Source organism: Henckelia pumila, chromosome 2, assembly GCF_033568475.1.
Source record: "Henckelia pumila isolate YLH828 chromosome 2, ASM3356847v2, whole genome shotgun sequence".
Classification (NCBI taxonomy): domain Eukaryota; kingdom Viridiplantae; phylum Streptophyta; class Magnoliopsida; order Lamiales; family Gesneriaceae; genus Henckelia; species Henckelia pumila.
This window is the reverse complement of record NC_133121.1, coordinates 51,914,372-51,929,630: the sequence shown is the minus strand read 5'-3', so window position 1 is coordinate 51,929,630 and position 15,259 is coordinate 51,914,372. Positions and strand designations below refer to the sequence as shown.

General features: G+C 41.5%; 2 protein-coding genes across 2 annotated transcripts; both read right to left on the bottom strand.

Moving 5' to 3' along the window:
• Positions 1–658: 658 nt before the first annotated feature.
• Positions 659–11,050, bottom strand: LOC140877609 (uncharacterized). The gene is made up of 6 exons (XM_073281144.1): positions 10,981–11,050; positions 9,962–10,743; positions 9,626–9,709; positions 9,125–9,508; positions 8,503–8,875; positions 659–1,032 (listed from the first exon to the last, which is right to left on the bottom strand). Exons 1-6 carry the CDS (start codon positions 11,048–11,050, stop codon positions 659–661), a joined length of 2,067 nt encoding a protein of 688 aa, XP_073137245.1.
• A 267-nt stretch (positions 11,051–11,317) lies between these two features.
• Positions 11,318–11,863, bottom strand: LOC140877608 (uncharacterized). Its single transcript, XM_073281143.1, has one exon. The coding sequence runs from the start codon at positions 11,861–11,863 to the stop codon at positions 11,318–11,320; it is 546 nt and encodes a 181-aa protein (XP_073137244.1).
• Between the last annotated feature and the right edge of the window lie 3,396 nt (positions 11,864–15,259).

Here is a 15,259-nt window from a genome sequence, read left to right as displayed (position 1 = left end):
TAAATGAGGCGAGAAATGAGATTGCTTCGAGTCGAAGATGAGCTAAAATCGAGCTCAACAACTTCATCCAGCTTGCCTAGGAATGATTTTCCGGAGAAGAAATGAATATTGGAGAGCTTAATGAAGAAAAATGGCATAGCCGATGGGTTCCATGAAGAATAAGGGAAAATATGTGCTGCTATGTGTGTGTGTGCATGAGTTTGAATGTGTGTGTGTGTGTGTGCAAAGTGTTGGAGGCTAGGGTTCAACTTTGGGTCCAAGTGCATAAGTATAGGTAAACCCAAAAAAAATGAGAGTGTTATGAATTTAGGAGAAAGTGCTACACACTTTTAAAAGGTGCTAAACCATAATAGCAATTGGGACTATAAATTAAATCGTGCTAAATAAAAATACAAGCTTAAAAATCCTAATTTAAAATATTAAATTTGATTTTACTAGTCTGGGAATTAAAATGCTAATTTTAGCAAAAGTTAAAAATATAATAAATTCTAATGCGCGGGAAAAAATGTAATATTTAGGAAATTATCACATAAAATTAAGATAATTAAAATGATAAATATTAAAGACTGATTTAGGCATGAAACTTAAATTAATAAATTCTAGGCGTCACAATTCCTCCCTCCCTAATATGAAATTTCCTCCTCGAAATTAAGAATTATCAAAAAGTTCTGGATAACGAGTCCTGATATCCCTCTGCTTCCCAAGTGGCCTCTTCATCTGAATGGTTCTGCCATCTCACTTTGATCATCGGGATTGACTTGTTCCAGAGTCTCCTCTCCTGTCTATCCAGAATCCGGATGGGCCTCTCCTCATATGTCATGTGAAGAGATAACTGAAGATGTTCCATGCTAAGCACATGAGACGGATTCGAGACGTACTTCCTCAGCATCGATACATGAAAGACGTTATGAACTCCATCAAGGTTAGGTGGCAAGGCCACCCTATAAGCCAATGCCCCTACTCTGTCCAATATCTCAAAGGGTCCTATGAACCTCGGTGCTAATTTGTAGCGACCCATACCGGATCCACTACCTAATCAGAGATAAGAGCATTATAAAACATGCATTAAATAACATCGCTGCGGAAGACTTAAATACAAAAAGACCGACGGAATACAACCGGCTAAACAGATTCGATCATACAACCCAATCGAATAACTTTAAATAAAACCTACAGCTAATCCTGCTGTCTTCAAGGTCACTGATTACTCCAAGCTCCTGGTGCTCAAACCCTGCACCTAAATCTGCCTCGTTGAATAGGGTGTCCAGATATACAGAAAAGACTAAACGTGAGCTCTAAGCTCAATACGCAAATACGGATAAACATACAAATATGATGCATGCAAATGACAGGGTATCCATATCTGGGATAACTGTATACAAACTGCTCATACTGGCGCCTGGGATATAAGCTCGTCACATCGGGGTAGCTAACCACTGTGTGTGACCACTCATTCCCGAATCCCGGACGCGGACCATGGAGTCCTCGAGGTATCAGTACCTAAGGGTACTCGATATCAAACGTCCTAACAGGGCTGAGCAACCCTAACTGGCTCATCTAGAAAGATATACAGATGTACAGGCACAAGATGATATGCACATGCCGCATAACAATAATAACATGCAAACACATAAATGCAACATATAAGCATGCATATCCGCTGGCAATCTCAGTCAGTACTTACGTACCTTTCTAAGGCAGTCCTAGTAGTCCCACTCTAGGTTCCAAGCCTATCATCAAGTCTACAATGCAAATACCCATGCATCATTCAATAAGCGCTAAAAGCCTTAACTAAGCTATTGCATACTCCTAAATAATTTAAGAAGACCATAGCTATACCTGCGTCCGTCGTCAGCCCACTGATGGCGACTATCCCGCAACTAGGGGCACACCCCTGCTGCAGCTCCACAGCCTCGAGCACTACTCCGCTACACGAGCGCTGCTCCGCTACTCGAGCACTGCTCTGCTACTATGTCAGACACTGTCTGACTATACTAAAATATATTCCCTACTCCAACTCTAAAATAAGAGTACCCAAAGCCCTAAAATAGAGCTACTAGGCGAAGGAGAGGAACTTGGAATTGGCAAGAAATGAGGAGCTCGGACCTCATATTTATAGGCATCGATCGGAAGCTCCGTTACTCGATCGGAAGCTCCGTTCGTTTAGATCGGAAGCTCCGTTCCCCGATCGGAAGTTCCGTTCGCTACGTGTCAATTCGGTCCACATGCAACCACACACCTATCACCGACAGCCATCGAAAGCTCCGATCCTGATCAGACGTTCCGATCTCCCTGCTTCCGATGTGGTTCCGAAATCACCAAGATCGGAGGCTCCGATCCTGGATCGGTGGTTCCGATCCCACTCGAGTCATGAAACCCTCTAAGCCATTTTCGAGTGTCCTGGATCCATTTCTGGAATCCGTTAACCCTTCTGGAATTTTCTTAATCATGTTTTACTTAATCCCGACATGATTATACGATTTAATTACTCATTACTCATTAATCATTAGTTTTGGATACGGGCCACTACATTCCCACCACCTTAAATGGATTTCGTCCTCGAAATCTAAGGTAAACCTCGGAATATAGTACAAACCACTTGTCCAATTCAGCAATAGTTCCGGTTCCAAATATTGGGTCGAATAACCTTCGACAGACCCAATCCTTGATAAAATAGTGTAACACTATTGACTACCGTCATTTATCCATCGATAACCTCAACAACACGGCACCTTCGGTCCAACTTGCCCATTGAATCAGTCACACTGCCTACAAATCTTAGCGATGACACCCTTGCTAAGATAGTAATTAATCAGCAGTTATCTATAGATATGTACGAACTTCATCGCAGTCCAACTAGAGAACAAGATACAACACATTGTATCTCACTGGTCTAACGGTAACATCTCATCTCTTGATGTTATCGAAAAGCCCTAAACAATCAACCTAGATTCAACTCTCGGTCAAATCCTAGATATCCTTTTTCCAAGAACTCGTGTGAGTTACTTTTTATCACGAAGGATAAATTATATTTTCCAAAACAGTACCTTATGCGAATAGAAATGGCAGCTACCGGTCACCCGCTCGCAGAGCAATCGTACCACTGCACGCGACTATAACCATTTGAAATCCTTAGAATAATTGCGATAAACCTTGATCCGATGGATAACAACAAAATTCTGACAATTCCTGGCGTCATAGTATGTACTTTCAGTACTCACCCTGCCATTGGCCAACAAATGTTCCCAAAGAACAACAACTAGCAAACAAAGATTACTAACCCCAATTGTGATAAGATCCTTATACACAATTTCTTGTCTAAAAGCATTCTTCGAGGTCGTCGTCTCGAAATTCACTAACATCATGCTAAAACTCCCAGATGGACCACACCATCCTCAGCAGTAGTCTCAATCAGATGTTTACTTCCATATCAGAACTAGAGATAGTATCAACGAAAATGATTCCAGTTAATCCTGTTCCAGATAACCAAACCCTTGGCTCCCTAGCGGGGATAACCAAACTGATTCACCGCGATCCCGCACAGAATCTATCAATACGGATGGCAATTACGTTATCAAATCCTTTCAATGACACAGCATATCAGAACGCACTGGGATATCAGTGACAACAACCTGCCAGACTCAGAAACACAAGTCTCAGCTGTTGTCTCATCCCATGAAACAACTAATGCTATCATGCTAATGCTCATTGAAATCCAAAAGCACTTGTCGAATTACCGCTCAAGAACAACTCTTGAGAAATCTGCTGGAAGCACCCAAGCTGATCATTCCGACTAACAGTCTCCAAAATTCGTTCACTGACAACCCAGGAACAATCACTGAATCCTTTTTCCGCAAACTGAATAAATCATTGCTAAAACCAAGAAATGTTCAGATCAAAATCCGTCACTGGTAGCCAAAGCAACGTTACCAACAACTACGATCACAAAAGAAATCTAATGACCACTTTCGTGATCCGCAGAATCCAAAAGTCTCGATTCCGCATCCCTGGAGATTCCTTAGCGACTAAAGAATTTCCTAAATGCACTTGAATCTCTATATCATAGCATACCATACTTAAGTACTATTCCAGCACTTCTTGATTCACTATATCCCAATCAGTACCAATTGGAATATTCTGATCAATCAAGTTGATCTACTGTAGCTCTTGCTATGCCTGACGATACAAATTCTAATCAGACAATCACAGATCAATGAAAAATCCCATGGCCGATCACTATCAATGATCTCAATGCCACACGTCCGCAGATCCCAAATACTTGAAATCAAAAGAATCACAGCTGATTCAATCACTCATCTTTGACAGAGTCAGACAACAGTTACAAGTAGTCACTAGTGCTAAACCTGCACCAGTCTAGACATACTATCCACTGTCTATCTTCATCCAAGATGATCATAAAGACTTGTTCAACTCAAGAAGCAATACAAGTCCGAATGATTTCAACTATCGTTGAACATACTCCTGATAATTATATCTCTTGCTAAGACTGCAACAAATCGAGACTGAGGTTACTTGCCGCGGTGTCCCACCTGAAATCACCACAAAGTGTACACTGGCATAAATCACGCTATCCTCACGCCTCAAATCGTCATGTACAATCCTTAGCATCGGATATAATCTATCACTGAAGGAAACCATCAATGCTGAAAAAAATACTAATCCCCGAGTCAAACGTTATAGGAAGTTCACAAACCAAACTCCTAGTTAGCCCCTATCACCAGAGCAACCAAACACCGACTAGATCCACTAGTCTAGCAGTAACCAATAGTCTAAAACTATCTGCTCAGAGTATGCACTTGTCAAGGAAATCCCTCCAAGACTGGTCCTTATGACAAAATCCAAAGCAATATCTCTGACGACAGTCAGACGATATCTAAACCACAGATACTTAACCAGCCAATATCTCTGACGACAGTCAGACGATATCTAAACCACTGATACCTAACCAAGACAACTAATCCAAATTCATACCCCATTGTGACTGTTACCACAACTCTAGACTAGTAGCCTTCCCACCGCCAATCCTGAAGCACGAAGGCTTCCAGACATTCTCCAAAGTACGAAAGACTCCCAGAGTAACATTGGCATAGGGTCGCGCTCCATCATGTCTAGTCATGGTCATAGTCCACAACTCTCGGTATATATACTCAACTTGGTATCCCGATGAAATCCCATCATCACGAAGTCTCAACCTATGAAGGTTAATCAAGCTATTGATCTACGGAAATCACCTAGAACGAAACTCAAAATTTCAAAACAAGATCAATAATCCCATGCCCCCAGATGAATCACCTCATCAATGGCACTAACCCAGTCAAATGACTAAATAGGTTAATCCTAGGAAAACACCTAGACTAACCACACTTCAATTCGTTACCGCTGGCTTACCCAAAATCCATGAGCTAACCTAGTTGATTACCAATCAACTAATTCCAAGCCAAACTTTATAAAATTACTTGCAATCAATCACGAATTGCTGAATAAATAAAACATGTATCATTACTTTAAGTTATGTACAATTTCCTTTATTACAATCCCATGTAATACATACAGTATTCAAAATACAACAAATGTACATCCAATAACTTGAACTGATACAACCAAATTCTGATGATTCATTACAACTGAAATACTGTTTACAACTACAACAATACAGTATTTAAAATCATCAAATCTTGTCTTCGTTCCTTGAGCATGAAGCTTCCCATCGACACACGCATCGATACAAGCATACTCCCATCCAAGTCTCTCTACATGTCCTCCCGCGAAGAACTCTGGAGAAATGACACGTAATATCTAACCAGCTATGCTCTGCGTCAGTGCATGTCGGTCGACTTCTTTTGCTCGTGATCTACCATCAGCGTTCTTCTTGTATCCGAATCATGCTTTTGAACATGAAGTTTCCCGTATGCCTAACAAAAGCATCAATGCAAGCATACCGGCAAAACCATGTTCTGCATGAGTTTACAGACCTTACGCTAGGAACCTGCCATGCCTTAGGCACTCGAAGCATTCCCTGGTAAAGGTCTATCTAACAATCTCTCCAATTACGAGTGGAAAATATTCGAGGACTGGAACCACATGGATTATTAAACACCATTCGTTCCAAAAAGCCCTCAGAGGTATCTGACGCGATATACTCGATCTTCTCTTCCAGTCTTCGTTGGCTGGAATCCATATATTCTTCGATCAACATCCTAATGCATCGAATGATGAACTGTCCACAGCAGTCAGTCTATCTATCGATATGCTACTACTGGTGTTCTCATCACTGTTGCATTCCTTATAGTAAAGACTTATGCCGCAAACCTCGGCAATGAAGAACCAAATCTTCTTTCGCTGGGCCTCAATCAATCCTACAAGGATAATCAAGAAGTCTTAATATCAATTTCTTAAGTCCCTTGCATGCATTGCTCTGATACCAATAAATGTAGCGACCCATACCGGATCCACTACCTAATCAAAGATAAGAGCATAATAAAACATGCATTAAATAACATCGCTGCGGAAGACTTAAATACAAAAAGATCGACGGAATACAACCGGCTAAACAGATTCGATCATACAACCCAATCGAATAACTTTAAATAAAACCTACAGCTAATCCTGATGTCTTCAAGGTCACTGATTACTCCAAGCTCCTGGTGCTCAAACCCTGCACCTAAATCTGCCCCGTCGAATAGGGTGTCCAGATATACAGAAAAGACTAAACGTGAGCTCTAAGCTCAATACGCAAATACGGATAAACATACAAATATGATGCATGCAAATGACAGGGTATCCATATCTGGGATAACTGTATACAAACTGCTCATACTGGCGCCTGGGATATAAGCTCGTCACATCGGGGTAGCTAACCACTGTGTGCGACCACTCATTCCCGAATCCCGGACGCGGACCATGGAGTCCTCGAGGTATCAGTACCTAAGGGTACTCGATATCAAACGTCCTAACAGGGCTGAGCAACCCTAACTGGCTCATCTAGAAAGATATACAGATGTACAGGCACAAGATGATATGCACATGCCGCATAACAATAATAACATGCAAACACATAAATGCAACATATAAGAATGCATATCCGCTGGCAATCTCAGTCAGTACTTACGTACCTTTCTAAGGCAGTCCTAGTAGTCCCACTCTAGGTTCCAAGCCTATCATCAAGTCTACAATGCAAATACCCATGCATCATTCAATAAGCGCTAAAAGCCTTAACTAAGCTATTGCATACTCCTAAATAATTTAAGGAGACCATAGCTATACCTGCGTCCATCGTCAGCCCACTGATGGCGACTATCCCACAACTAGGGGCACACCCCTGCTGCAGCTCCACAGCCTCGAGCACTACTCCGCTACACGAGCGCTGCTCCGTTACTCGAGCACTGCTCTGCTACTATGTCAGACACTGTCTGACTATACTAAAATATATTCCCTACTCCAACTCTAAAATAAGAGTACCCAAAGCCCTAAAATAGAGCTACTAGGCGAAGGAGAGGAACTCGGAATTGGCAAGAAATGAGGAGCTCGGACCTCATATTTATAGGCATCGATCGGAAGCTCCGTTCCTCGATCGGAAGCTCCGTTTGTTTAGATCGGAAGCTCCGTTCCCCGATCGGAAGTTCCGTTCGCTACGTGTCAATTCGGTCCACATGCAACCACACACCTGTCACCGACAGCCATCGGAAGCTCCGATCCTGATCGGACGTTCCGATCTCCCTGCTTCCGATGTGGTTCCGAACTCACCAAGATCGGAGGCTCCGATCCTGGATCGGTGGTTCCGATCCCACTTGAGTCATGAAACCCTCTAAGCCATTTTCGAGTGTCCTGGATCCATTTCTGGAATCCGTTAACCCTTCTGGAATTTCCTTAATCATGTTTTACTTAATCCTGACATGATTATACGATTTAATTACTCATTACTCATTAATCATTAGTTTTGGATACGGGCCACTACATAATTTCCCTTTCTTCCCAAATATCATTACACCCTTCATAGGAGCTACTCGGACAAACACATGATCTCCTACCAAGAACTCTAAGTCTCTCATCCTATGATCAGCGTAACTCTTCTGTCTTCTCTGTGCAGTCCTCATCCTGTCACGGATCTTGGCTACAACCTCGGCGGTCTGCTGAACAATCTCTGGTCCTAAATCTGATCTCTAACCAATCTATGTCCACAATACCGGTGATCTACACGGTCTCCCATAGAGTGCCTTGTAAGGCACCATACCAATGGTGGCCTGATAGCTGTTGTTATATGCAAATTCCACCAACGGTAACCTCTACTCCCAACTATCATGGAAGTCAATAACACAGGCTCTCAGAAGATCCTCTAGAATCTGAATCACCCTCTCGGACTGTCCATCCGTCAGGGGGTGAAAGGCAGTGCTAAACAAAATCCATAGTAATATTCTCACATTTCCACTCGGGAATAGGGAGTGACTTAAGTAATCCTGCAGGTCTCTGATATTATGCTTTGACCTGCTGGCATGTCAGACACTCTGACACAAATCGGGCGATATCGCGCTTCATGCTCGGCCACCAATACAACTGCTGAAAGTCCCAATACATCTTCGTACTGCCTGGGTGGATAGAGTACGGTGATGTATGTGCCTCTGCCATGATAGTAACTCGCGGGCACCCAAATTCGACCTCTGAACCTCACAATCCCGTTTACTACTGAATACAAATCACTGCCTCTCTTGTCAGCTCTCTGTCTCCACTTACTCAACTGCTCATCAACTGCTTGAGCAACTCTGATACAGTCAAACAACATAGTCTGCACTGTCAAGGCTGACAATCTAGGAGCTCTACCCTCGGCATAGAACTCTAGTCCGAATATCTGAATCTCATCCTACAACGGTGTAGACACCGTCAAAGAGGCAATCACTGCTGTCTTTCTGCTCAATGCATCTGTGATGACATTAGCCTTACCCGGTTGTTAACTAATGTCGCAGTCATAGTCTTTCACCAACTCTAACCATCACCGTTGCCTCATGTTCAACTCCTTCTGGGTGAAGAAGTATTTGAGGCTTTTATGGTTGGTGAATTTCTTACACTTATCTCCATAGAGATAGTGTCTCAAAATCTTGAGAGTGAACACCACTGCTTCTAACTCGAAATCATGAGTAGGGTATTTCTTTTCATGCTCCTTAAACTGCCTAGAAGCATAAGCAATAACCATATCTTGCTGCATAAGCACTACCCCAAGTCCAAACTTGGAAGCATCAGTATAAACCACAAAATCTCCCTCTCCTGATGGCATAGCTAACACTGGTGCCGTCGTAAGAGCTTCCTTCAACACATCAAAGCTCTCTTGACACTCTGGCTTCCAAATAAACTTGGCATTCTTCTTGGTCAATGCCGTCAAGGGCACAACAATTGATGAAAAGCCCTTGATAAACTTCCTATAGTAACCGACAAATCCGAGAAAACTGCGAATCTCTGATGCGTTTCTAGGTACTGACCACTCTTTCACCACAAGAACCTTTTAAGGATCCACTTCCACTCCACTCTTGGAAATAATATGGCCCAAGAATGGTATACTCTCCAACCAGAATTCACATTTGTTGAACTTAGCATAAAACTTTTTCTTTCGAAGTACCTCAAGAACTGTCTTCAACTGCTGCGAATGTTCTTCTCTATCCTTCGAGTAAATGAGGATATCATCAATGAAGACAATGACAAACTGGTCCAAGTACGGCTGAAACATGCGGTTCATAAGATCCATGAAGAGCGCGGGCGCGTTCGTCATTCCAAACGGCATCACAAGGAACTCGTAGTGGCCATAACGAGTCCTAAATGTTGTCTTGAACAAATCAGATTCCTTCACCTTCAACTGGTGATAATTGGAACGAAGATCAATCTTTGAAAATACAGAGGCTCCTTGCAACTGATCAAAGAGATCCTCAATTCTTGTAAGTGGGTACTTGTTCTTTACCATCACTCCATTCAGCCCTCGATAATCAATGCACAACCTTAGACTTCCGTCTTTCTTTTTCACAAAGAGGACCGGTGCGCCCCACGGAGAGAAACTAGGGCGTATGAACCCCTTGTCAAGTAACTCTTGAATCTGCTCTTTCAGTTGGTTCATTTTCGTAGGAGCCAATCTATATGGTGCCTTAGATATTGGCACATTATTCGGTACCAATTCAATAGAGAACTCGACTTCTCTGTCAGGTGGGATACCTGCAACATCGCCTGGGAACACATCCCCAAAATCTCTGACGACGTCAACATCAAGAATTCCTGGATGTGCTGGCATCTCAGTCAAAGATATGATGTTTAAGAATGCCTCACATCCATCATGCACCAACTGCTTAGCTTGCATGAAAGATATAATCTGAGTCCTCCTCGAACTCCTAGTAGCCTTAAACCAAAATGGTTCTTCTCGCTCCGGTCTGACCATCATTGATCGCTGCTGGAAGTCAATCACCACAACATTCTTCGTCATCCAGTCCATCCCAAGTGTCATGTCGAACTCAGGCATGGGCAACACTATCAGATCTGCACTCACTGATTGCCCTAGCAAAAAGAGCTCAAGATTCTTCACTATATTCCTCGTGGACAGTTCTTCCCCTGATGGAATGGTAACTGTGAATCCACCAAACAACTCTTCACACTCAATACCCTGCTTGCGGGTAAAAGCCTCCGAAATAAAAGAATATGTAGCCCCCGAGTCTAACAAGGCTCTAGTGGCTACACCGGCTGCTAAAGTTCTACCTGCATTAATGGTGATTACAACCACAGAAAGATTGAAAACAGATAAGACAAGTTCTACTTAGGTTCATTCTAAGTCATCGAATTTCCGAAAATTCAGAATTATTCATGCTAACACAAACAATTAACACGAATCATGCAACCTAATACAAGTCCTCATTTACAATAAGAAAGCTCATAATCAAAAATTGCATCAATGAATCAATTAAATCACCCTTAATTGAATACTCTAAATATTACCTGTGATGAGTGTGGTATCAGGGTCGGCCTCCTCGGCCTGCATCACATAAACTCTCCCTTGAGTCGACATACTGTGCTGTGGACAATTCGGAGCTATGTGCCCTGGCTTCTTGCACCAAAAACAGACTCCAGCACCTGCCAAACACTTCCCATGATGGACACACTTTCAAATCGTGCAATGTGGCTTCTCCCCAGCCTTGGGAGGAGCGGGTCTCTGGGCCTGGTGACCCTGAGGTCTCTGTGCATGATGCCCCTGTGGTCTATGGGCCAGATGCCCCTGAGGTCTAAAAGGTCCCTGCTCTCTTTGTGGCCCAGCAAATGGCCTCTTGCCCTGCTATTACTGGTGAATCTGATGAGTGAAGGTCCTCTTGCTATGAACCTTAGCATTGATATCCTTCAAGGACTGCTCGGACCTCATAGACTTCTTGATAGTGGCTGCATAATCCACTGGCTCAGCCATCATCACATCCCTACGAATAGTGGGCCTCAGACACGCAACAAAGTGCTGCAACTTCTCCGCCTCATCATTCCCTATCAAGGGCACGAAGTGGCAGCCCCTCTCAAATTTGCTCACAAACTCGGATACAGTCAGAACTTCCTGCCGGAGACTCATGAACTCCTTCTTCAACTGCACCCTCACCTCAGCTGTATAGTATTTCTCATAGAAGAGAGTCTTGAATTCTTCCCAAGTCAGGGTGGTAACATCAATAGTCTTCTCCACACCCTCAAACCACAAAGCAGCGCCATCCTTGGGTAAGAACATCATGCAGCAAACTTGGTGCTCATCTCCCAACTCCATGTAGCGAAAAATCACTTCAAGCGAGCGAATCCAACCCTCCGCTAACATCGGATTCGTAGTGCCAGAAAAGTCCTTGGGATCCATCTTCCTGAACTACTCATAGACCGTACTGGGTCTAGACCTTGGAGCATCAGCATGCCGCTCCAAGATGCGGGCTAATCCTGCAAGCACCTGTGCCCCAACATGTACTGGTGGAGGGGGCGGAGGAGATGGCGGCGGTGGAGGAGGCTCATGACGAGGTGCCATCTGTACACAAGTTCAAATTCCCACATTCAAATTTCATGCCTTAAGAAAAATATTTTTATTTAACCTCAAACATGCTCAAATAATTTAAGAAACTAATGCTACCAATCTGAACAAATAGCAATAAAGTAAACTTAAATCTTACAGCCTTTGAGGCGAGATCCTTTGAGTTTCGGCAACCGGCAGTAGGCACAGCCCAAACCAAGACCGTGCTCTGATACCAACTGAAACGCCTCTAACCATCTAAATATAAATAATAAATAAAAAATTTCGGAATTTTAAAAATTTTTGCCATGACTCGATTAGAAATACTATAAGCCCAACTGACACACTCAGCAATTCAAAACAAATAAAATAAACACCTGATAAAATCCAAATACGATAACATAGAATCTAAAAAGGGGAAATTAATCCCACATAGTTGGGGAACAATAAACTGTTAAGTTTACATGCCAAATATTCTAAAGCAGGGAAAACACATCCTGCAAATGACTGAAAGTGTATAAAATACTACAACTCATAAATAAAAACAACAGAGTTTGCGGAACAACTAAAAACACGATGGTCAAGGGCCTGCAACCACCGGTGACCTCACTCTGGGGATCCAGCCCCTCAGCCTCTGTGAAAAACTCCTCACCTGCACCATATAAATGTAGTGAGACTAAAGACTCAGCAAGAATATGTGGAATAACAAGTACTACATAAATACAAGCACATGTAGATTAAAAATAGCTTGTAATAAAATACTTTGTGCCCTTAACTTAAATAAATGATTTCTAAAAGAATGAAGTGAACATGATGGAAACATATGCATGGCTAAGTCGAACATAAATAACTGAATAAACTGTACTGAAACATAGTCATAAATATTGAACTTAGATCCTTGGATTGTGACTCTGTGATTTTGATCATGATCATGGCTGCAGTGCACTATGCCGCAAGAAAGTCAGGATAACACCCAACTCGTCTTGCCCATACTTGGTAAGGGAAGTCAGGATTTCTCCCAACTCGTCCAAACTTGGTAAGGGAAGCCAGGATTTCTTCCAACTCATCTAAACCCATAAATTTGGTAAGGGAAGTCAGAACGTCTCTCAACTCATCCAAACTCATACTTTCTACAGTCACAATCATCTCACTTTGTTCTTAAAAATATTTTTCTTTCGTTCTTGAATATGAGACTTAGCATGCATATGTAAATATGATGTACATGTAAATGTTTGATCGATAATCATTTAAATGTCTCACACATGGATGACCGGATGGCGATTTAGGAGACAAACCAAAATATGAAAATTTAACCCATAATTTGCGCTTAGGACAATTCGAGCGGTTCACCCGTAAAACTTATAACTTGCTCGATTATTATTCAAAAAAGATTTCGCTTGAAACCACGACTCCATGACACTTAGAACTAAATAAGAAAATCATCCTCGGAGTTTTATTCCTAAGCAATAATTTTATAAAAATTATATTTCCGGGCAGCAAGCCTATAACTTCAAAATTCTGCACCTATTCGTTCAAAAATCTAGAAATCGACTCAAAATTAACCGAATTGATTTCCGCTTGAACCGACATATTACCGACATCTACGACAAGTTCCAGATCCAAGACCATAACAAAATTATGATTTTAACCCCACCTTAGCCATAAGTTTCTGGACAGCTCAAACATCACCTAAAATTCTGCTCATGTCCTAGTCTTATATTCAATCAAAACCTTAGCTATTTGATTCCCATCTCCCAAGCCAATAATCTAGGACCATGAACAATGCATTAGACTCATTTCCAACACTTAAAACCCGCATTTTACCTGCTTAACCTCAGCTCCAAAATGGCAGCCCCTACACACAACCAAAACCGAGCCCACCATCCTCAAGTTCAAAATGCCTCAACTCCAATCCACAAACTAATTTCAAGCCATCCTAAGAACTACCATGTGACTACATTTCACCCATGTTAGCTCTTAAATTCACCATCCAATCAACACAATACAACACCAAGTATACAAACCATGCCATGAAGGAAAAATCTGGAATATATTCGAACAACAAGCCAAGATAAATTCTGAACAAAAATTCGAACACAAGCACAAAGAAAAGCTGGACATGCTCGAACCAACATGCTAGGAAAACTTTTGGAAATTATTCGAACAACAAGGCATGTAAATTAATCAGGAGAATAATCGAATCAATGCCATAAAAAATTCTGGAAATGTTCGAATGCAAGCCTTGAAAAAAAACTGGAAAAAGTGATCGAACCATAAGAAATAAAATTATGGAAATGTTCGAAAATCACAAGACCCTCATGCCAACAACAATCAAATGCACAACTCATTCTACAAATCAAAACAACAAGGAAAAACTGAACCATTCTTTGCAAGTGCTACTGAAAGCCTTCGAAAACAGGGCACTAAAAAAATATCTTGAATTAAAAGCATGAAATGCAAGCACATAAACTATAGTAATCCACATGGTGAAGAAAGAAATCCATTATCCTTGCCTAGGCTAGAAATCGAAGTGCAAGAGCTCAAATGAGCTAAACCCAAAACCGAAATGGGGCGAGAAATGAGATTGCTTCGAGTTGAAGATGAGCTAAAATCGAGCTCAACAACTTCAACCAGCTTGCCTAGGAATGATTTTCCGGAGAAGAAATGATGATTGAAGAGCTTAATGAAGAAAAATGGCATAGCCGATGGGGTCCATGAAGAACAGGGGAAAATCTGCGCTGCTATGTGTGTGTGTGTGCATGAGTTTGAATGTGTGTGTGTGTGTGCGTGTGTGCAAAGTGTTGGAAGTTAGGGTTCAACTTTGGGTCCAAGTGTATAAGTATAGGTAAACCCTAGAAAAATGAGAGTGTTATGAATTTAGGAGAAAGTGCTACACACTTTTAAAAGTGTTAAACCATAATAGCAATTGAGACTATAAATTAAATTACGCTAAATAAAAATACAAGCTTAAAAATCCTAATTTAAAATATTAAATTTGATTTTACTAGTCCGAGAATTAAAATGATAATTTTTGCAAAAGGTAAAAAAAATAATAAATTCTAATGCGCAAGAAAAAATGTAATATTTAGGCAATTATCACAGAAAATTAAGATAATTAAAATCATAAATATTAAAGACTGATTTAGGCATGAAACTTAAATTAAGAAATTATTGGCGTCACAAAAGTATTACATTTTCTTTAATGCAAAACTTATCATACATGCATCATCATAAAACATTTAAGGGTGATGA

Coding starts and splice junctions, on each gene's coding strand:
- LOC140877609 (XM_073281144.1), bottom strand. CDS start 11,050: ATGTCGACTCAAGGGAGAGTTTATGTGATGCAGGCCGAGGAGGCCGAC. Junction 9,710..9,961: donor GAGGGCTGAATGGAGTGATG/GTAAAGAACAAG, acceptor TACTTGGACCAG/TTTGTCATTGTCTTCATTGA. Junction 9,509..9,625: donor AGTTGAAGACAGTTCTTGAG/GTACTTCGAAAG, acceptor GATCCTTAAAAG/GTTCTTGTGGTGAAAGAGTG.
- LOC140877608 (XM_073281143.1), bottom strand. CDS start 11,863: ATGGATCCCAAGGACTTTTCTGGCACTACGAATCCGATGTTAGCGGAG.